This window comes from Lissotriton vulgaris, chromosome 10 (genome assembly GCF_964263255.1).
Source record: "Lissotriton vulgaris chromosome 10, aLisVul1.2, whole genome shotgun sequence".
In the NCBI taxonomy this organism is placed as follows: Eukaryota; Metazoa; Chordata; class Amphibia; order Caudata; family Salamandridae; genus Lissotriton; species Lissotriton vulgaris.
The window spans coordinates 1002970201-1002991324 of NC_141698.1; the positions used below are offsets into that span (position 1 = coordinate 1002970201).

The window sequence follows — 21124 nt, forward strand, 5'->3', positions numbered from 1 at the left end:
AAAGTTATTTTCAGAGTGCCTTCAGGCTCATGCCACCCAGACCTCAGTTTTAGGACAGATCCTCTATTGTGGAGCTGTGCTCACCGGAAGTTACGTCACTTTCCATATGGTATGGAGCTTCTCAACAGACACTGTTGAAAAAACTTTGCATCTGTTTTGCCTTGGGGATGGCAAACGTCCTGAGAATTCAGGCGTTGATGTAATATTAGTTGCGAGCGCATGCATTTAAATCCAGACATTCTGCACTCAAACTGTGACCTGCTTGTTATCAAAAAATTATATTCCAAATGTATCGTCTCAGTTTCAGGGACTTGTGATAGGCCCAGGTTACGTTGAGTCCCCAGCTCAGCCAGGAAGGCCAGAGTGGCCTTGGTCTGATAAAGGCTCGCAGCATTACATTCCACTATTTTGTATTTCCAGTGCCTTGAATTTGGAAATAAATGGCAAACACAAATTGTAGAAGTGTGCCACACAAGGTCTGACAAAACAAATTAACCCAGAACAATGTGAGATAACAAGATAAAAAGCATAAGAAAACATGACATAGCATAACATGAAAGACAGAGTGAACTTACTGAGTGACCTTATAGAGCACACAGCAGCTCGGAGAATGCCCCCGCACTAACATAACATACTCATTCCTAGATGAAAGTTTGAAAAGCAGAAAGATACCAAAAGATGTTCTCTTTCTAAGAGAAAATCAGAAGTCATCACCCTGGACATCACAAGGTGACATTCTGTATCCAAGCGACTGTGGTTCTAATCCTGGCTTTCACTATTGAACATTCTGTGTTATCCTGGGCAAACCCTGCTTCACTTACATGCCAATATATGAAATGCTTAAAGCCAAGCCCTACTAAACGGTTGTCTTGGGTGTGACATAAAAGACTCGATTTGTTCAATACACAACTTTAGTGAGCACTGGCTGGAACCCAAGACAACCTACTCTTCATGTGCACTTCTAAGTGCCTTGGAAGCGGATTGGCTGGGCACATCCCTACCTGCACACTCTCTGCACGAACCTACTTCCACGCGTGAACACGTCCACCTGCTGGTACTTGTCAATGTGAGAGCTCCAGGAAATCAGTGCTCGATGCACGTGTCAAGGGGCGGTAGTGTGCTTCTTTCCGAATACCAGAATATGTGGGTATTTGCCCCAAAATAAGAAGTGATGTTATAGGAGCAAGTTTGTCCATCTTCGCCTGGTCACTGACCAGAGGTAAGTGCACCCCTTAGACTCAGGCTGGTCAACTCTCCCTCAGACTCTAGCTAGACAGCTCTTCCTCAGACTCATGCTGGTAAGACCCCTCAAGGCTCAGGGTGTTCAGTTCACCCCTCGGACTCGGGTTGGTCAGCTTCCACTGAGACTCGCCTGGCCAGGGGTTATCTAACTTCAATGGAGTCTTGTGCCTGCAAGCTCTCCGCCATACCCTGGAGGGCCAGCTGGCCCCAACTTCCCTTCGCCCCCCTCATATTCGGCTTTAGTTGTGCCGGTGCCTGCCACCACGCTCAGACTCCAACTGGTCAGCCCCCTGTGGGCACAATCGGGTCAGTAACCTTGCCCGCAGCTCACCTTGGAAATGGACATGGTGAAGTAAACAAAGAGGCCGGTGGTGGAGGCGATCTGCAGCGCCAGGATGGCCATCACGGCCGTGGCGGGCCAGACGGGGCTGCACTTCTTCCGTGCCTTCGTCGCCCCCTCCTTCTCGGGGTCTTCCTCCTGCTTCCTGCCTCCTGGCGGGGGCATCATGCAGGCTGCGGAGTCGCTGCTGTCAGTGCGGTAGTACTGCTGTCCGTTCTGCTGGTGGTGTGCCATTGGGGGACCCCTGGATCACGCGCACACACAAACAACACACACACAAACCCAGGCAGACACACAAACAGAGGCAGACACACAGACACACACACTGCCACTCAACAAGGCGCCCGCCCCTGCCGGCCCGCTCGATCCCTCTGGCGCGCACACGGAAGAGGCAACTCTGAAAAAGAAACGCCGCTGCGGCTTCCAAGGAGGAGGGAAGAGGGCCGGGGGAGGGGCTGGGCCGGAGCAGCAACAAACTCCAATGGACCAGGGGGTGGCCCGTGCCTGGCACCCGAGCACCAGCCCTGCCCCTCAACAACACGGCCATGTGCGGGCGCACGGGTGTAAAACGCACTGTTTGCACAAGCTGAGAACTCCCCTCCCCCAACACATCTGTGTACTTCGCCCCTTTAAACTTTCAAAAGTTCAGGCTCCCCGTTGCTGAGCTCTGGCAAAGGAGGAGGGTTGAGCCGCCCAAGATCACACAAAGGCGCAGGGATTTGAATGAACGCATCAGCCATTCTTTCCAAGACTATTGTTGGGGGAGAGGCCGTGGTCCGCTGGCCAGTAGATTGCCGACTTTGGTGCCTGAAACCAGGGTTCGAGCCCCGGGGTCGCGTCCACATCCTGTGAGTCTGGACAAATCAGGTAATCTGCCCCTATGTGCAACAAATGTATGCTTGCACGAGTGCTCGTGTAAAGCGCCCAATACCTTCGGATCGAGCTCGTGCTATGTAAAACTGCGATATATATATATATATATATATATATATATATATATATATATATATATATATATATATATATATATATATATATATATATATATATATATATATATATATCGGGAATACAGAGAACGTAGACAAATACGGGTATCAGAACTATAAAGTCGTATAAAAGATGGAAAACATATCGAGTACATGCACGTAAAATCCGCGCAAAGAGACATTACAGGACCGGAGAAACAGCACCCATAGTACTTGTTAGCTCGAGTCTCGGAGCTTGGCGCCAAAAAGAAGACTGTGACGCTGTCTCCTAACTTTTGATTCAAACCCACGACGTCCACAGTGTAAAGAAGCAATTAACGCAGCGGGCGCATATTTAGCCCGAACCTTCACCTTCCCAGGCAGTTATCAGTTCAAAAGTGCTTACTTTTCGACCTCAGAAAGATGGAGGTGTGAAATGCGAGCTATTGTTATCAATCGTAGTATTAGTACTATCACTATTATTATTATTAATGTTATGATTGCTATAATTAGCAGTAATAGTATTACGACTATCATTACTAGTATATCTTCTTCTTATAATAATAATAATAATTATTATTTTTACAGTTATTGCCAGTCTTGGTATACCACTGTCATTACTAGATTTTCTTTTCCTTCTTCTTCTTCCTATTAGTTTTACTCCCCTCTGCTCAAACAATAATTATACATATGATACCATCAACAGTTATATTTAAATACATCTCTAAGCACCACTGATTACTAGCAATGTATTTCTACACTAAACCTGGTACAACCATACACATTCCAAATGCCGAACTTTCCAGATCCGTAGGGTCAAGAAGGAGAAACTGCTGCCCAACTTCAATAGTTTAATTCACACTTGACATGGGCGAGGAACGCCCGTTTGTTGACACTCGTGAGGTAAACCCATTTGTTGACACTTGTAAAGTGAACTCATGAGGTAAACCCATTTTTGACACTCGTGAGGTAAACTCTTGAGTTGACACTCGTGAGATAAACCTATCTGTTGACACTTAAAAGTAAACCCATTTTCACACTTGTGAAGTAATCTCATTTGTTGACACTCATGAGGTAAACCCATTTTCACACTTGTGAGATAAACTCATTTATTGACAGTTGTGAACTGAACCCATTTTGACACTCGGGATGTGAAACCCATTATTTGACACTCGTGAGGAAATATTTTTTTACGCTAGTGAGGTAAAAAACCCATTTTGACACTCGTGAGTTAAACTCATTTGTTGACACTCATGAGTTAAACCCATTTTTCACACTCGTGAGGTAAAATATTATTTTCCACACTCGTGAGGTAAATAACAATTGTCCACACTCGTAAGGTAAATAAATACCAATTTTTCGTACTCGTGAGGTAAACTCTTCAGTGGACACTCGTGAAGAAAAATTACGCCTAGCGCCGAAATCGCGCCCCTCCCCCTCGAAAGTGAAAGCAGACTGACTGGAGTAAACTTCTAGGCGTCAGCTCCGAGGGAAGCTGGGGAGGAAGGGACGGGCGCGCTCTTCCCAGCCTCTGGACCGTTTCCTTCAAGCTTTGCCAACAAGCCGCCCACGCACGTCGTACATGGCATTCATACCGGTGTGTCCAGGAATCCTGCGTAATATGCTTCCTTATTACAGATCTGTAAAAGCTGCTTACAGTCACGGGCCAGGAAGTTCTTCACATGTCTCTTGCCTTCAGGATTTGGTCGTAGCGGCCAACAAGGGTATCCAGGCGCTTCATGTGCACGTTTTCACCGCAACTCTGCATCAAACTCCCATCTAAACAAGTATTTATTCATGCACGATTTGAAAAAAATGCACGATTGCCTGTTTTCTAAAATGGTCAAATAATGGATGTTAAATAATGCATATTAAACGGAAGCCCACCACCAAAATCTAATTTTCTTATTACAGTATAGTATAATGGAGACATCACAATTCACCTGTAATAAGGAACTGGTGTAGCTACTCTACTCTAATAAATTATTACAGATTCTTGGTGACGTCACAAGCATAACATGTAACAGCTGCGTACTCAATAAAGGAAATAAATACTAGGTATTCGGACGCATTACAGCTAAATATTCCATACTCAGAATCCATGGCCAAGAGTTAGTTATTCCTGGTAACACATTTATGTTTAGGAACACAGAGGGGCAGCAATAGCTCTGCATGTTACCCACACATGTAAATGCCATTTGTAAAGCGCACAGCTACCTCCAACGGAGGTGTCCCAGCGCTGTTCGTATACCGCTTAGGAACACTTCCTGGTTTTTCCCTGTGAAGTGTCCACTCCTGGGCACCCCCAAGGTGGAGGCCAGGCATCCAAGCGATGTTGGGGCTGTTGTGGAGATTAAGCAAGCTATTGCCCAGAGTTGCTGAGTGGGACCCATGATTAGAATAGGCACCGAGGCGAGAATTATCAGGTCTGAGGAAATTGAGCCCAAGACCCGCTGAGGTGGGTATTGAAACCTGGTCCCGGACCAGACTTCTGCATCAGGGTCTGCCGTTCTAACCATTGAGCCACACTTCTCCACATCCGAAAGCAGACACTTAACTTTGGTGTTGGCTCACATAAAGCTACTGATGAGTGTGTTGGCAAGACAACACTAGCAGCTTACACAAGCTTTTATTATTACACAGCAGACTCCATGTGTCCTAGATAGTATATGAAGTCCGAAGAACGCTTTCATTAAAAGAAGCACTGGACAAAGCCTTTTATAATGGGCTGGAGGACTGGTTAAGGAGGGGGGCGATGATGTGACCCTATATTTTAGAAAGAAAAAAAAATACCTCAGATTTCTGTCACTTTATAGAAAGCAACCTTGCATTCTGCCTCATTGCTCTGTTGAGTCACCTTGAAATGTTTGGGTTTTGGAGACTTTCAGCTACTGGTGCTGTGGGCGCTATACTTAGGGACTGGTTCACCACAGCAAGCACTAGAAATATTAGTCAATCGATCAATCAATCATGGGTTTGTTAAAGCGCAGCTACTCCCCCAGAAGGGTCTCAAGGCACTGGGTGGAAGGTGGGGGTGAGGGGGCACTGCTCCTGGGCACTCCGGAGTGTCATCAGAAGCCAAGTGGGTCACAGGTCTTCCATTGTCTTTAAGAGTACGTGCAGTGCCGGACGCTCATGGTGTTTCGTCGAAGAGCCTGGTCTTGAGGCCTTTCAGGAACTTGGAGAGAGTAAGAGTCTGGTGGAGGTGGAGAGGAAGGGTGTTCCATGTCTTTGACACGAGGAAGGAGAAGGAATGACCTGGTCTTCTTGACGCGTGCTACAATGGCTAGGTAGAGCCATGCTGAGCGGAGCGATCTTTGGGGTGCGCGGAACGAGAGCGAGTGGTTCATGTAGGCAGGGTCGATGTTGTGGAGGGCTTTGTGGGTGTGGGTGAGAAGTTTGAAGGTGATTCTCTTCTCGATGGGGAGCCAATGTAGAGTCCGCAGGTGTTGGGTGATGTGGCAATGACGCAGTAGGTTGAGGACTAGTTTGGCTGCAGCATTCTGTATGTTCTGGAGTTTGTAGATGATGTTCTTGTTGATCCCGGTGTAGAGTGCATTGCCATTGTCCAGTCTGCTACTGATGAGGTCGTGGGTGTCAGTTTTTCTGTGTTTGAGGGGGATCCAGTTAAAAGTTTTTTGTAGGAGACAGAGGGTGTAAAAACAAGAAGAGGTGACGGCGTTGATCTGGCAGTCCATTTTGAGTTCGGAGTCCAGGCTGATTCCGAGGTTGCATGCGTGGTCAGTGGGTGGGGGTGGGTTCACGAGGGCTAAAGGCCACCAGGTGTTGTTCCAGGCATTGGATGAGGGCCCATGATGAGTACTTTGGTTTTGTCTGTGTTCAGTTGTACTCTCGATCAATGGTGAGGGAGGAAGGAATTAGTGATCCGTTCAATTCCCTTGTATAAACATCAACTAATCAAAAGCGGAAGGATCACTTGTCCTGCATTGGAGGATCACTTGTCCTGCATAACATTGGGTATGCGGTCTCGGTTCTAGTCCCAATAAAAAAACCCTCATTAACGTGTTGTTTTGTGGTTGTCTCTGAGCGGTATATTTACGTTCTCCGCTTCTTACACACGTTATTGCAAAATCATGGGGTTTAGTGGTTTTGCAACCTCCACCAGGAGGTAATACCCTTTGTTATAACAGTAGTGACCAGAAATGGTGCTCGTGAAATGGTGAAGTGAATTTAAAAGTCTCTCGGTTCCGGATATAACTTTTTATTCGTTCCGGGGTCTTTTGAGACAGTAAAACTAATGAAGGTGATTGAAGAGCTTGTTATGGCTCTATCACGCAATGATTGTGAAAAAGGTCGACATGTTTCAGCCCTTGTTCGCCAACAGGTCGGGTGGGCTTTCTTCAGGATCAGGGTGAGGTGAAAAGGTGAAGGATACTCCTAAGAATTACTTGGTGTATCTCATTTCAGAACATCATTCATTATTGTTCTGATAAGGTCCTTTATTGGTACCTATGAGAGAAGGATGTATAGAAAGTGATAGCTAAAATAAAACAAAGGGAAGGGATATGGGAAAACTATAACATTATTTACAGTGACATACACTATCCAGTGTGGTAGGGTATGATCGATTTTATACTCGCTCTCCAACCTCTGCACAGTGGGTCAGGTCAACTCTCTCAGTGGCTTAGGCAAACTGAATATTGTTCGACAGTCGGGTTTATGCATGGATATTTACTGTATCAATGTTAAGTGACAAACGAACCTCATTTCTCTTTTATAGGCACATTCATTGATTCTCATCAGTCATTCACTCATTCATTTTCAGGCTTGAAGGCGTATTTCATGTACCTTCTTTTTTTTATAGTTCATACATTCACCATATATTCAGGGAAATGGTTCATATAGCAAATATAAATAACACCCTATCCAGTGAGTGTCCTTCCAGCATGCAATTAGCTTCGTCGTGCTTATTTGATGCTTTCTTTTGTTTGCGAGGGCATGCGTATTGTAAACGAACTTCAAGGCATTCAAGTGCGTGATTCTGCGCGCTAGTACGACGCGTGCTCTCATTATTCACATACCTTTTTTTTGGTCTACTTTGACCTCATCGGAATCTGTGTGGGTCAGCGGGGGCCTAATATAACAAAATAGAACTCAGTACATCTTGTTTTCAGAGTGATACATTACGGTTTTGTAGCGGTCGTTCTCTCTGCTACCTTCGGCCACCTCATCACTCGGCTTGTGCTGACTCTGCCACTGCAGTCCCGGAAACTCGTTCTACTTCCGGGTTCAATGTTTTAGTTCGTGTGAAAGGATAAACATGGTTAAGAGACTGCGCTGAGTCTTTTTTTGTGATAAGATGTTAGTTCTGAAATATTTTTAATCCTTATGTGTTGATAAGTCGCACTTTTTACGATTATTTAAAGGGGTGTTATATTAGAAATGCTATGATTTCTGGAGCAAGTTATTGTTGAATGTATCACTAGTTCCATTTCACTTATAGATACTCCCCCATGGGATGCTATCATTTAGTCCTTCACGATCTGTGCACCCATCTTTGCTCTTTTTCGAAGAGGATGTTTTCTGCATTGTGGTCTTTTTGGGACAGGGTTTCCAAGACAACCCAGATTAGGTCATTTACTGTGTGTCTTGCCTCCAGAAAATGTGTTGACATTTTGGTTGTTGCCTTTTTACATTTGATGTTACTTTTGTGTTCACATAGGCGAAGCTTCACTTTCCTACAAGTCATGCCTATGTAACGTTTGTCGCAGGGGCATGTGATCATATAGATCACATGGCTTGTGTTACAGTTAGTGTGATTCCGTAGTTGCCATTTCAGATTTGGTAATAGTTGAATCTCCTTTGTTACCTTTGTTAGGTGGCAGACTGAACAAGAACCACAGGGATAATGGCCTGTGACTGGGTTGGTATTCCAAGGTGACATCATTATTGCTGTTAGTTTTTTCGGTTGGGGCCTGGTATGTACAAGTATATCTTTTAAGTTTTTGGTCCTTTTATTTGCAAACCTAGGTTTGGGCCATTTGATATTCGCAGATGTCAAAATTCTCCAGTTTTTGTTCACACTTTTTTTAAGATTGTTGCTTCCTGGACCATACGTAGTCACACATGTCAAAGTTTCTGTGTCTGGCTCATGTATGGCAGGTTCTAGGAGCCCGTCTCTGTTTTGATTACGTGCTCTCTTCTTGCATTTTTCAATAATTCTTGATGGATAATTCCTGTCTTCAAGTTTTTCACTGAGTTCATTCGCTTGTTTTTTGTATTCTGTGGTCTCGCTACAATTCCTGCGTAACCTCAGGAATTGGCTATAGGGGAGATTTTCCCTAAGTGGTCTAGGGTGATAGCTTGAGAAGGAGAGTAAACTTTTTTTAGATGTTGGTTTATGGTAAGTTTTTGTTTGGAGAGTGGACCCTTCTGCGTAAATGGTGATATCCAGAAAATCTAGATGTTTTTTATTGACTGTGTATGTAAACTTCAGCCACTCATCACATGCGTTTATCCAATTGTGAAAGTTTCTCAAGCTCTCCATATCTCCCTCCCAAATCAGTATGACATCGTCAATGTAACGACGCCAAAACAGAATTTGTTTTTGGAAGGGATTTGCCGGGTTGTTGATATACTGTGCCTCAAAACTACTCACATACAGCCCGGCTACGCTAGGCGCAAAAGAGCTGCCCATAGACGTGCCATGGCATTGCAAATACATGGTGTCATTATACAGGAAGTAGTTTTCTGTAAGAGCCATCTTGCAGCATTCTAACACAAAGTGTCTTGGAGTTTTGTGATCCCAGTCCAGCTCAAAGAGAGTTGTTTCTAACATCTCTAGAGTCTGTTGTTGAGGTAAGCTCGTATAGAGGCTCTCGACGTCTAATCCAACTAACAGCATAGTTTCTTCTGAATAGTTGAGAGTTTTTAAGAGATTGAGTAGATCCCGGGTGTCTTGTAGGTAGGTTGGTGTTTTCTGGACGATTGGTTTTAGGTATTGGTCCGCAAATTGAGACAGTGGTTCTAGTGCTGAACCAATTCCAGACACTATGGGTCTTCCTGGTGGTGGGGTACAATCCTTATGCGTCTTTGGTAAGGAATAGAAATACGGAATTCGAGGGTTAGTTGTTTCCAAGAATTCTGCTTCTTTTTTTGAAATCCAGTTGTTTAATTCTGCTTCCTCAGTCATCAATTTTATCGTCATTTGTAGTCTTGGTGTGGGGTCAGTGTCTATCTTGCGGTAAAATTTTTGATCAGATAGTAGGTCCAGGCATTGTCGGTTATACCCTTCTTTTGTGAGGAGTACAATCCCTCCCCCTTTATCCGCTTGTTTTATGATTATGTCTTTATCCTCTTTTAGTTCTTTTAGGGCCTGTTGTTCTACCCTTGATAGGTTTTGAAAGGGTTTTTTGATGGTATCTTGCAAATTATCTATGTCCTTCATCAATGCTTGTTCGAAAGTTATTATTTCGATGGGTACTTGTGAGTTCAGAGGGCAGAAAGTAGATTTTTTACGAAGGGTAGTATCTCCATCTGATGTATAGGGAGGTCGATTTTCAAAAAAGGATTTGAGTTTTAGTTTTCGGCAGAATTCAGCTGCTTCACACTTCATTTTGAAAACATCTAGGTTCGGTGTTGGCACATAACCAAGTCCTTTATTAGTACATTTTCTTGATCTTTTGTCAGGACTTTGTCTGATAGATTTACTATGAGGTTATTGTGCTTGTTCCCGCTCTCCCTTTGGTTACACTCCTGGTTTGTACTTGTCGTGGTTGCTCCTGCCAGGTTACTCCTCTTTGTCGTGGTCCTCGGTTGTACTGGCCTCTCCCTAAAAAAGGACGCCCTTGTTGGAAATTCTGTTGTTGCATTGCATGGTTCATTGGGGTTGGGCCCTGGAAATAAGGGTCCACCCACCCCTGAAAGTGAGGATTGAAAGGCGGAAAGGGGATCATTTGGTGATTCATTGGGTATTTAGGTATTCGCCACTGGTTGCGTCCTCGTCTATTGCCTTTCCTGTTGCGGTTCCTTCCTCTGTAGTTCGTGGAAGACTCATCTCCGCTCCAATCTGACCCGTCGGTGGAAGAGCCACTGTTGGAGCCATTATTGGATATATTCTCATTGGGATCGAAATCCTTGCTACTGTATGGGTGGATTTTCTCTAGGGAGAATTTCTTTAGTTCTCTTCCCAATTTTTGTAGCTTCTGTTGTGTAAGGTATTCCTGGTTCTGCTTCATTTCTTTATTGATTTCTTCCAATGGGTCTTTGTATACCGTTATGTGTACCATGTTATTCAGTTTGGTCTCTATGACTTGTATTTTGATTGTTAGTTCGTCAGTAATTTTCGTGGCTGTCTTTATTATCAGTACTAAATAATCACGGGTACATTTCCACGAAATAGCTGACCAGTCTTTACGAAAGGCTAGGTTTTTGAGGAAAATACGTGGAGCGTTGGTTACCCAAAGTCCTTTGGGTGCTGCGTTAACCCTCAAGTACTCGGTCATTATTATCCCATGGACCGCTGTTCTTACTTGTTCTTTTTTGAGTTCAGTTAATTCATCCCATTCAGTATTATTTGCCAAAGTCTGAGAGAGGTCCTTATCCAGTAACAGTTGAGGTCGAGCGAGTATTTCATCTATTTCCTCGGTTGAATAACTCAATCCTAAGTTGTCTGCCATCTTGCTTGCGCTTCCTGATTTTGGAGTGCAGAGTTGGTTGCAACTAGTTTCTCCCACAGCTGTGCGCTGCTCAATATTCTCGATCAATGGTGAGGGAGGAAGGAATTAGTGATCCGTTCAATTCCCTTGTATAAACATCAACTAATCAAAAGCGGAAGGATCACTTGTCCTGCATGGGAGGATCACTTGTCCTGCATAACATTGGGTATGGGTTCAGTTGTAGGCAGCTGTTCTTCATCCACCCGGTGACTGCTTCCATTCCTTCTTGGAGGTTGCAGTTCAAGATGTTGGGTTCTTTGGATAGTGAGAGGATCAGTTGCATGTCATCTGCGTATGATACAATTTTGAGTCTGTGTGATCTGACGATGGAGGCAAGAGGCGCCACGTAGACGTTGAACACAGTAGGGCTGATGGAGGATCCTTGGGGACCCCGCAGGTGGTTGGTGTGGGCTCTGAGATGAAGGGAGTTAGTCTGCCCCGCTGCGTTCTGCCGGAGAGGAATGAGCGAATCCAGTTGAGGGCTTTGTTCCAGATTCCTGCATTGTGGAGTCTGCAGGCTAGGGTGCGGTGTGATACTATGTCAAAGGTCACAGAGCGGTCCAGGAGGATGAGGGCTATAGTCTCTCCTCTGTCGAGGAGGGAGCGGATGTCAGCTGTCGCGGCAATGAGGGCGGTTTCTGTGCTGTGGTTCTTCCTGAAGCCAGATTGGGAGGAGTTGAGGATGTTGTTCTAGTCGATGAAGAAGGCGAGTTGGCTGTTGACAGCTTTTTAAATGACTTTCGCTGGATAGGGAAGTAGGGAGGTTGGTCTGTAGTTATTGAGGTCGGTGGTGTCCGCTAATGGTTTCTTTAGGAGAGGTTTGATCTCAGTGAGTTTCCAGTCATCGGGGAAGGAGGCAGTCTCGAAGGATTGGCTGATGATACTTTGTAGCTCGGGGCAATGATGTCTGCGGCTCTGTGGCAGAAGTATTGGCGGCAGGGATGTGTGGGGTCCCTGGAGTGGGTGAGCCTCCTGGTCTTTATGGTGTCTTCGTTAGTGACCTTGTTAGGCGTGGCGAGAATACTGCAAACAGTAATTCAGGGTAACACTGTCCCTGTCGGGATCTAGCCCAACGCGCCTGCTCAAGGAACTGCAATCACTGGCGGTCCTGGGGCGCGGAACTACATTTCCCAGAATTCCTGGCGGGAATCCCGGGATATCTGCCGGTAGACCAGGAAGTCCGGTGTCAGTAATTCTTTCCGGATCCTAGGCAGCGGCTGCTCCTCGGAACGGCGCCTTTCCAAAGGCTCCGTGTGTTCCAGTCTGACCGGTACTGGTGAGAGCGCTTTTGTGGGTCTCTGTTAGCGCGCTGGTTAGCGTGTGAACAAGGTGAACCTTTACATGATTTCTGATATCGAAATCACAAAGACTATTGTTGGCTGGAGATTTGCCTCGCGGCTGCGAGGAACTGTTGGTTTCTTATTTGGCATTGAGCTCGCTGCTGCGAGAAAACATTTGGGCATTACGAGCGTTCGCTCTTTGGGTATATTCTCATGAGGAATGAGCATACTGGTGTGAATTCAACCTTCGAGTGGCGGAGTGCAGGGGGGGATTGTTGGACCTCCACACTGCCGTCACGAACCTAAGGCTAAGGGTTCATGAACAATTGTGATTTTGTGGCAAAGCAATTACCAAAGCGGAGTGGGGTAGTGAGTGAACTACACACTGCCGTGTTTGGGTATTTTTTGGCATCAGCAAGGAAAGAAAGACTTAATCTGTTTCTGTTCGAATCAGATAACAGTGCTAAAGTTTCTAATATTGTTTAAGCACGGGAAGTGCCATTTCATTATACTTTTGGGATCCTTTTACCACTCAAACGTTTTCACAGTGGGGTAGGTTTAAGTCAGTCATTACTAGACTTTACGCTTCCCCAACCAGGCTTGATAGTAACCCTTTTCTTTTTGTATTAATCAGGAAGGAAGACGGGAGATACAGCACAGGGTGGTTAGAGTCAATTGATTTCAGGTGAATACATGTTGGTATGGTGTTAGAAAGAACTAATGAGAGTAGGATTGTTGGACAGGCCACATGAAGGGCCGCTCTCCCCCGGCCCAACCAGGCCCGAGTCCGGGCCCACAAGTACCACACACCACCATTGCACGTCCTCTGTCCCCTCAGGGACCCCTGCCCTCGAGCATGTCGACCTCGTGGGTCCGATCCACTGCCGGCCCACGCGCCCAGCCTGGGGCGCCATCTTGGACACTCCACCACGAGGCCGCCTGGCCCCCGATCGACCTCAACCCTGGGCCTGGCCAGGCCTCAGACCTCCCGGCACCACCATCCACCCAGGAGGTGAGCGGGCTACTTGGCAAGTCAATGGGAGAAAGAGGTGTCGATGGCTCTCCCCCGCCAAGTGCCGCTCGCCCATCGCCTCCCCGGGCGCCGGCTCCACCCCCCTGCTGGGTGTCTGGACTCCCTCATCCCGGACCTCCCGACCTCCAAGTGCGAGGGTCCGGACATCAAAGCACACCAGCCCTATAACTGGGGCAGCTCCAGAGCAGGAAGGCAGTTGTATCTTGGAGTCGAGAGACGCAAAGAGGAACTCATCCTAGACGGACTACTGGCGCTGCCGTAGCTCTGTCTTGTGCACCATCGTCCTGCCTGCTGGCGCTGCCGCAACCTTCGCAACCTCCATATCCTTCATCGTCGTCGGGACCTGCTGGCGTGGCCGCGGACCGTTTGTAACCGTCATCTTCACCGGGACCTGCTGGCTCCGCCGCGGACCGTCGTTTCCTTCGTCCATCTCGGGACCAGCTGGCTCCGCCGCGGCCCGATCATCTAGAACGCCGAGCTCGAGGATTGAGAGCTATATCCACCTTTTGGTAACAAGACTGTCCCGCTACCCCTTTTCCCAAACCAGAGACCAGAACCGAGGGGACCCCTGAGTCCAGACCTCCTTGTATCATTCATCGTAACTTAAAGAATTGCCTATAAAGTCTCGTTGAACTTTAACCTTGTGTGGTGTCCGTCTGTGGGGGGGAAGTTACTTGTCTGTACGATCGCTGGAGACGGTTCTCCCCGGAGACCTCTCCCCTTATTCTCGGCCGACCCTCCCGGTCCGTCTAACATTGGTGGCCAGCGGCGCGATCCGAATCACCGCATAAACGTACAGAGAGTAGCTCACCCCACGACGAAATCACAATGACAACTAAAGAAAGCGGATCAACTGAGAAGTTCCAGATGGAAAAATTGGATGAGTACAGCCATCGTGAACTAAAACAATTCTGCATCGAACTAGGTATCGCTACCACCGGACTAAGTACAAAAGACGATTTTAAGCATGCCCTAGAATCTTGGGCAGAAACCGGGGCTGCCGGAACCCCCGATCAAAGCACCACAGCAAAAACCACCACGGCCCCTGAAGAGCAAAGAACGGGTCTCTCGCAAGACGAGATCCAGGAAAGAGAAAAAACCCGACTACACGAGCTGGAAATGGCCCGACTCAAAATGGACGTTGAACTTAAGTTGGCCGAACAAAAAATTAACTTAGAGCACCTGCGTCTCCGAGAAGAAAGAGAGGAGAAACAGAGACAAAGGGAGCTCGAGGAAAAGAAACTGGCGTACGAACACGAGCGGAACCTAGCGGAGATCAACCTACGCAAGCAGAATAAAGGAGTAGGGGTGCCCGAGCAAACCCACACCCCAGGGGCAACAGAGAAAAAGGTACACATCCCCAAAGATGTCGTTCGAGAATACTTCCGAGAGGACGACATCCAACAATGGTTTAAGGCTTATGAAATCGCTATGACTGCACACCGGATCGATAGAAGCGATTGGGGAGCCGGTCTATGGGGGAGATTCCTCAATGAGGGCCGCGATGCCCTACTACAGCTCCCAGACCACCAGATGACCTCCTATGACCATATGAAAGCTGCACTCCTCACCCGCTATGGCCTCACACCCGAGATGTACCGTCAGAGGTTCCGAGACTGCACCCGCATCCCGGGTACAACTTGGGTGGACTATGTAAACTACTTTAGCCGAGCCTTCGAGGGCTGGATCAAAGGAAGCAACGTCACAACCTACGAACAACTGTTCAATCTTATGGTATGGGAGCATCTGTCGAACAATTGCTTCATTGAACTCCGCCAGCACCTCCTCGACAGCAAGTTAACGGATCCCCGGCAGCTCGCAGCCGAAGCTGACCGGTGGGAGATCACCAGAGTAGGCCGGAATGGGTCCTACGAACAGAACCGGAACAACAATGGTCAGCACCGACCCCGAGGAGGAGGAGGGGGCCAAGGACGCGGAAGAGACAACGGCCCGGTCGCCCCCGTTACCAGCACCACCCCCCCGGCCAACCGGGGCAGCACCCCAGCGCGACCGGGATACCGAGCCAATGTTACGTGCCATCGATGCCAACGAGTCGGCCACTATGCAAACGACCCAAACTGCCCGCAGTACCAGAGCCCAAGACCCCGCCAGGTGGCTGCTGCTGCCCTAGGGGAGGAACAGATCACAGAGGAACAAGAGGAATATGAACAAGAGCACCAAGAATGGGAGCCAGCCGCCATGGCTCTAGCATGCTTAGGGGGGAAAGACATGGTCCCGCGGGTCCCCCTACCCGCTAACACCCAGAAGTACAGCCAATGGGTGAGCATCAATGGACACCGGGCCGAAGCCCTTCGTGACACCGGGGCCAGTGTAACAGCCGTCCGCTGTCACCTGGTGACCCCAGAACAGTATCTACCGAACATTCTCTGCCCTGTACGTTCAGCCGATAACTCAGAAAGTCTGTGTCGGATGGCCTGCGTCCCCTTCGAATGGGGAGGGGTCTCCGGCATGTTGAAAGTAACGGTCCGAGACGATGCCCCCGTAGACTGCCTCCTGGGGAATGACCTTGAAAGCTCCCCGTGGGCAGCCGTAGAACGAAGAGAACACCTGGGGATGTTAGGCGTCCCGGACTGGGCGTGCGTCACCACCCGGTCCATGGCCGCCCGTGCCAACCACCGCCCAGAAGAGCCCGAATGGCCGGCGCCACCGCCTCCGGTCGCCCCAGCCGAAACCACCGACCGTGACGTCCCCCCCGAACCAGCTCAACCTTCCGACCTCGCTAACCTCGACCAGTGGCCTCAAGAGGGGGGGCCCACGCAAGAACAATTTCGCCACGAACAGAAGACCTGTCCCTCCCTCGAGGGACTCCGCCAGCAAGCACTCGCCCAAAGCGCAGGGGATACCTCCGGAACTCACTGGGTCTACTGGGACAATGATCTGCTATACAGTGAGCAAAGAATCGCAGAACTAGGGGCCAGCCGAGTACTAGTGGTGCCACTCCGTTTTAGAGACTTTCTGCTGAACCTGGCCCACGATGTCCCCCTGGCAGGACACCTGGGACAAGATAAAACCTACAGTCGCCTAGTGACCCACTTCTTCTGGCCCAAAATGAGGAACGATGTACACCAGCATTGCCGATCTTGCCCCACGTGCCAAGCCAGTGGAAAGAGCGTCCGCAAACTAAAGGCCCCCCTGCAACCTTTTCCCGTGGTCACCACCCCGTTCGAGAGGGTCGGGATAGACATCGTGGGGCCCCTGGACCCGCGCACAAAACAAGGCCATCGATTCATCTTGGTGCTAGTGGACCACGCCACCCGCTACCCTGAGGCTGTTCCCCTGCGGACCGTGACAGCCCCGGTAGTCGGCCGGGCTCTAATGGGGATCTTCTCCCGGGTGGGCTTCCCCCGAGAAGTCGTCAGCGACAGAGGCACGAACTTTATTTCTAAATATATGAAATCCCTCTGGCAACAGTGCGGGGTTACCTACCGATTCACGACCCCCTATCACCCTCAAGGGAACGGACTCGTTGAGCGGTTCAACCGCACGCTAAAAGGGATGATCGGGGGGTTGGAAGAGCCCCTCCGTCGCCAGTGGGATGTGCTGCTGCCGTGCCTCCTCTTCGCCTATCGGGAGGTCCCTCAGAAATCCCTGGGCTTCAGCCCGTTTGAACTGCTATATGGACACCCGGTGCGGGGACCACTCAGCCTAGTCAAAGAAGGCTGGGAGATGCCCCCGCTAAAGAACCCTCCGGATGTCTTCCGGTACCTCCTAACCCTCCGCAACCAGACCCGGCAGTTCAGGGAGCTGGCGAAAGCTAACCTAGAGGCCAGCCAAGAGGACATGAAAAAGTGGTATGACCGGAATGCCTCTTCCATTGAATTTGAACCTGGCCAACAGGTATGGGTGATGTCCCCCACCGAGCCATGCGCCCTGCAAGACAAATGGACGGGGCCCTTCAAAGTAGTCGAGCGCAAGGGCCCTGCCACCTATCTCATCGACATGGAATCGTCCCGGAACCCCCTCCGGGTCCTCCACGCTAACAGACTGAAGCCCCACTTTGTGCGTACAGAACTCAGCCTCCTGATGGCCACAGACAATGGGGCTGAAGAAGACTCCGAGCCCCTCCCTGACCTCCTCCGGACTCGGGAGCAAGACGGCTCCGTGGATGGGGTCCGACTCTCGGAGGCCCTCACCAGAGAGCAACACCAGGAGTGTCGAGTCCTCCTGTCACAGTTCGCCAGCCTGTTCTCCCTCACCCCAGGTGTCACTTCCTGGTGTGTGCACGATGTGGACACGGGGGACAGCCCCCCTATCCGCCACCGGGCCTACCGCGTGCCAGATCGGGTACGGGCCTGCATCCAGGAAGAAGTAGCCAAGATGCTCGCGCTCGGGGTCATCGAGCCCTCAGACAGCCCCTGGGCCAGCCCTGTAGTACTGGTCCCCAAAGCAGCTGCCCCCGGCACCACACCAGAACTCCGGTTCTGCGTTGACTACCGGGGCTTGAATGCGGTCACCAGAACAGACGCACATCCCATCCCCCGGGCAGATGAACTAATCGACCGCATGGGAGCTGCCCGCTACCTCAGTATCTTCGACCTGACGGCGGGCTACTGGCAAATCGGCCTCACACCCCGGGCGCAAGAACGCTCTGCCTTTTCCACCCCCGATGGCCATTACCATTTCACAGTCATGCCCTTCGGCATGAAGAATGCCCCAGCAACATTCCAACGGCTCGTCAATCAGGTCCTGGCGGGGCTCGAAGAATTCAGCGCCGCCTACCTAGACGACATCGCTGTATATAGCCACCATTGGTCCGAGCACCTCCACCACCTCCGAGCAGTGCTGCAAGCCCTTCAGCGAGCTGGCCTCACGATCAAGGCCAGCAAGTGTCAAATTGGACAAGGGTCTGTGACCTACCTCGGACACCAGGTGAGAAGCGGCCTGGTGGCCCCTCTGCAGCTAAAAATTGCCGCCATCCAATCCTGGCAGCCCCCCATCACCCAGACCGAAGTACGAGCCTTCCTGGGCCTCACGAGCTATTACCGAAGGTTCGTGAAAGACTATGGTACGATGGTGGGGCCCCTCACAGAACTCACGTCAAAAAATCAGCCCAAGAAAGTCAACTGGACCCCAGAGTGTCAAGCTGCATTTGAACAATTGAAAGCCGCCATGTGTTCCGCCCCTGTGCTCCAGGCCCCCGACTACAGCCGGGAGTTCGTCGTCCAGACGGATGCCTCCGACCATGGCATTGGGGCAGTCCTGTCTCAAGTGAACGCCGAAGGCCTTGATCAACCGGTGGCCTTCATCAGCCGGCGACTCCTACCACGGGAACAACGCTGGAGCACCATAGAGAGGGAGGCCTTCGCTGTAGTCTGGGCCCTCAAGAAACTCCGGCCCTACCTTTTTGGCACACACTTTCGGGTGCAGACCGACCACCGACCCCTGCAGTGGCTGATGCAGATGCGGGGGGAAAACCCAAAGTTACTACGCTGGTCCATCTCCCTGCAGGGTATGGACTTCACAGTTGAACACCGGCCTGGGCCAGATCACGCCAACGCGGATGGCCTGTCCCGATTCTTCCGCCTCGACGAGGAGAGTCCCCAAGAGGATGGGTAACTCTCCCCGCCTTCAGCTGGGGGGGACGCATGTTGGACAGGCCACATGAAGGGCCGCTCTCCCCCGGCCCAACCAGGCCCGAGTCCGGGCCCACAAGTACCACACACCACCATTGCACGTCCTCTGTCCCCTCAGGGACCCCTGCCCTCGAGCATGTCGACCTCGTGGGTCCGATCCACTGCCGGCCCACGCGCCCAGCCTGGGGCGCCATCTTGGACACTCCACCACGAGGCCGCCTGGCCCCCGATCGACCTCAACCCTGGGCCTGGCCAGGCCTCAGACCTCCCGGCACCACCATCCACCCAGGAGGTGAGCGGGCTACTTGGCAAGTCAATGGGAGAAAGAGGTGTCGATGGCTCTCCCCCGCCAAGTGCCGCTCGCCCATCGCCTCCCCGGGCGCCGGCTCCACCCCCCTGCTGGGTGTCTGGACTCCCTCATCCCGGACCTCCCGACCTCCAAGTGCGAGGGTCCGGACATCAAAGCACACCAGCCCTATAACTGGGGCAGCTCCAGAGCAGGAAGGCAGTTGTATCTTGGAGTCGAGAGACGCAAAGAGGAACTCATCCTAGACGGACTACTGGCGCTGCCGTAGCTCTGTCTTGTGCACCATCGTCCTGCCTGCTGGCGCTGCCGCAACCTTCGCAACCTCCATATCCTTCATCGTCGTCGGGACCTGCTGGCGTGGCCGCGGACCGTTTGTAACCGTCATCTTCACCGGGACCTGCTGGCTCCGCCGCGGACCGTCGTTTCCTTCGTCCATCTCGGGACCAGCTGGCTCCGCCGCGGCCCGATCATCTAGAACGCCGAGCTCGAGGATTGAGAGCTATATCCACCTTTTGGTAACAAGACTGTCCCGCTACCCCTTTTCCCAAACCAGAGACCAGAACCGAGGGGACCCCTGAGTCCAGACCTCCTTGTATCATTCATCGTAACTTAAAGAATTGCCTATAAAGTCTCGTTGAACTTTAACCTTGTGTGGTGTCCGTCTGTGGGGGGGAAGTTACTTGTCTGTACGATCGCTGGAGACGGTTCTCCCCGGAGACCTCTCCCCTTATTCTCGGCCGACCCTCCCGGTCCGTCTAACAAGGATGTAGCCATGTATTAACCTGTATATTTTTGTCTTTCAGTTTCTTTATCCCTGCTGCCCCTTTCCTTCTCCTCTTTATTCTTTCTGGGTTTTTTCCCCTTTATGGGGTTTTTTCCCTCGCCGTATCGTCTGAGCACCCTGTGTTTATACTTCAGGGTGTTCGGTCGGTCCGGAGGTGGAGCATTGTTGCTGCACGTGAATCCTGCGGAGTGCAAAGCCTAACAGAATTACTGACCCAAGAAATACACTCTGCCTGATTCATATGTAGCAGCAATGGCGTCCATGGAGGATGTGTTACAAGCTTTGCTTTTGGTACAGCAGGAGCTGGCCTCTTCCAAGGCTGAGACAGCAGCTTTGCGGGAGAAGGTGGAGCGTTTGAGTGGTAACCCGTTCAACGCTTCCGCATCGTCCTCTAATGTTCAGGTTACTGTACCCCCACCCATTCCATTGGCTACTCCTGAACGGTTTTCAGGGGATCCACGTAAGGTGCATGTGTTTATGACACAGGTGCTCATGCATTTTTCCTGTAAACCGTCCTCGTTCCCCACAAATCATTCAAGGGTGGCATTTTTGATTTCTTATTTAATTGGGGATGCAGCTGATTGGGTGGTACCATTGGTGAAACGTGATGATGCTCTTTTGTCTAATTGGGCAGAGTTCAAAAAGGAATTTGAGAGGGTTTTTGACCGAAGAGCCACCACTTTCTGTGCTGATCGTGAGCTATTGACATTAAGACAAGGTAGAGGAGAGTTGATAACATACCTAACGGCCTTCAATAGGCTGGTGGTAGAAGCATCATGGCCAGAGGAAAAAAAATTATCTTTGTTCTATCAGGGGTTACATGATGATTTAAAAGATGTAGTAGCACAGGTGGATCCTCAGCCCACTACTTTTGAGGACATGGTAAACCTGGTGTTAA

At 49.9% G+C, this 21124-nt stretch overlaps 1 protein-coding gene across 2 annotated transcripts in view; it reads right to left on the reverse strand.

Moving 5' to 3' along the window:
• The window catches only part of LOC147689135 (tumor necrosis factor ligand superfamily member 10-like), a 45451-nt gene extending 43459 nt beyond the window's left edge, over positions 1–1992 (reverse strand). Inside the window, exon 1 of one of the 2 annotated variants that reach the window (XM_086942021.1) lies at positions 1574–1992. In XM_086942021.1, coding sequence (XP_086798147.1) covers positions 1574–1816 — 243 coding nt within the window. In that variant the 5' untranslated portion in view covers positions 1817–1992. The remainder of the gene's footprint in view (positions 1–1573) is intronic. The other variant, XM_086942022.1, reaches the window with a different exon arrangement.
• Between the last annotated feature and the right edge of the window lie 19132 nt (positions 1993–21124).